The sequence below is a fragment of the Mandrillus leucophaeus genome, unplaced genomic scaffold (assembly GCF_000951045.1).
Source record: "Mandrillus leucophaeus isolate KB7577 unplaced genomic scaffold, Mleu.le_1.0 Scaffold282, whole genome shotgun sequence".
In the NCBI taxonomy this organism is placed as follows: Eukaryota; Metazoa; Chordata; class Mammalia; order Primates; family Cercopithecidae; genus Mandrillus; species Mandrillus leucophaeus.
Window position 1 is genome coordinate 2,103,670 of NW_012102943.1, and position 2,381 is coordinate 2,106,050.

The window sequence follows — 2,381 nt, forward strand, 5'->3', positions numbered from 1 at the left end:
AGGGAAGGGCCTGGCAGACAGCAGCTGCTATGATCGATCACCTGAGGTCAGGAGTTTGAGACCAGCCTGACCAACATGGTGAAACCCTGTCTCTACTAAAAATACAAAATTAGCCGGGCGTGGTGGCGCGTGCCTGTAATCCCAGCTACTCAGGAGGCTGAGGCAGGAGAATCGCTTGAACCCTGGGAGGCAGAGGTTGCTGTGAGCCAAGATCACACCATTGCACTCCAGCCTGGGCAACAAGAATGAAACTCCATCTCAAAAAAAAAAAGAGAGATGGACAGATGTGCGGAGAAGCCGCCTCTTTCGCCCATAGCCCGTGCTGGCGATGCAGAGCACCTGTTCCAACTAGGAGCAGCCAATATCAGTGTCCCACATTCCCATGGGGGAGTGGGGACAGGGTGTGTTAACTGTTGGATGACAGGAGACAAAACAGCATGATTGTGGCCAGGTCCCCGGCCCACTTGGACCTGTTTCCCCAGCCAAGCTGTCAGTGTTGAACCTCTCGGGGTCTTTCCGGCTCTGTTGTTCTGTGGTGCTGTGATTCCTGGAAGCCATCCGGAACAGAGCCATCCAACAGACAGAGTCACATGGGGAACCAAAGAGAGGAAGTGGGGAGATTCATGTCACACATGAGTCAGGGGCAGAGGCGGAGCCTGGACTAAAATCCTGCTCTCTTGACTTCCAGTCCAGGAGTCACCCAAGCCACACTGCTGTCCTGGAGGTCTCTCTGTCTCAGGGGCTTGTGGGGCCAGGACAGGATCAGAACAAGAAGGGTGTACACTGTGCCCTCATCCTAGATACTGTCAGCTGCCATGCCCCAGGAGGCAAAAGAGAAGGAGGCCCTGTCTTCACCCAGGGTCCTAAAAATGGGGGCCTGGCAGCATCACTTCCTCTTCTGATTCTCTGACACTTCTATGAGGGTGGCACACACTAGGCCTCTGAAGATCAGATCAAAATGAGCACCAAAGGAAAGTATTAGCTTCCATCTTCAAATACGCAGATGGGGAAAGTATTCCCAGAGTGGGTAATTTCAAAGGCAAATGGCCTGTAAAAGGATCCCAGGCTGTTAACAGAAGTATAGTTTCTACAACAAGGGAGTGGAAGATTTTGCCACGGTCAGATTATAAATAAAACATTGGTTTCTCCTTCTGGGAACACTAGAATATGGACATTGTCAAGGTACACATCCCTAGTGCAGAGGGGACAGGAGGGAGACAGAAATCCTATCTGGTTGGAACGTTAAGAGCAGTAGTGCTTCAATCTATAGTAGTGCTTCTCAAATTCTCTACCCCGTGTGCTCCCATAGGCATCTCTTGAGGACTGCTGGAAGTGCACCGCCTCAGGCCCACCCACCCAGGCCTGCTGATTCAAAATCTGCATTGCAGATTCCCGGGGTGATTTACCTGCACATGAACTGGTGTTTAAGCAGCACTGCTCTAGACCTAGACCAGTGGGCCTCAGCTTAGACTGCACTTTTGTGATCCCCTGGGGAGATTTAAATCTGTGAATGACTGTTTTACCCCTAGAGTTTCTGAAGTATTAGTAATTAGCCTGGTCCTAAAAGCTCCCGAAGTGATTTTAATGTGAAGCCAGGGGTGAGAGGCACTGTCTAGAGAGGACTCAAGGGGCCCTAGGATATGCCCCGATTCTAGTAGGGCTATTATGGGGAAGAGGATTCTAACTTCTCTGTGGCCCTTGAGGGTAGAGCAAGGGCTAGGAGGAAAATCTCAGGGGCAGATTGGCATTAGGAACAGTGAAGAACTTTCTCATAGGCAGAGCTGCCCCAAACCAGAATGGGTTGTAAGCTCCCTCACCCGGGCCAGCCAAGCAGAGACCAATGCTCACTCAGATGGAGTGTACACAAAGGGAGATTCCAGTTGACCATGGGGTGGCAGGTGGTCAAGGCCTGAGCTGAGCAGTGCAGTGATGGGGACTGACCCCTGCCCTCCAACCCTCTCTCCTACGTAGGGACAGTGGCTTTTCCAGCCAGGGTGTGGACACCTATGTGGAGATGAGACCTGTCTCTACTTCTTCAAATGACTCCTTCTCTGAGCAAGGTGAGGAAGCCTCAGGGCCAGGCCCCATTTACTTGATAAGGGAAAAGAAGAAGGGGCTGCTGGAGTGAGGGGTGGGGAGTGTGGCAGGGCTGCCCTGATGCCTCTTCCCACCCTAGACCTGGACAAGGAGGATGGACGGCCCCTGGAGCTCCGGGACCTGCTTCACTTCTCCAGCCAAGTAGCCCAGGGCATGGCCTTCCTCGCTTCCAAGAATGTGAGTAGGAACCTGGCCCTGGCTCGTAGCCACCCAGGTCTGTGTTCTGGGGAGGCTGAATGAGTGACGATAGGGAGGAGGAAAGGGGAAAGGGGAACTTGGGGGCG

The 2,381-nt window shown here is 52.8% G+C and overlaps 1 protein-coding gene across 2 annotated transcripts in view; it reads left to right on the top strand.

Moving 5' to 3' along the window:
• CSF1R (colony stimulating factor 1 receptor) overlaps positions 1–2,381 on the top strand; it is a 62,579-nt gene that overhangs the window by 55,856 nt on the left and 4,342 nt on the right. For both annotated transcript variants that reach the window (XM_011985370.1, XM_011985369.1), the window contains 2 exons: positions 1,972–2,060; positions 2,177–2,274. In XM_011985370.1, coding sequence (XP_011840760.1) covers positions 1,972–2,060; positions 2,177–2,274 — 187 coding nt within the window. The remainder of the gene's footprint in view (positions 1–1,971; positions 2,061–2,176; positions 2,275–2,381) is intronic.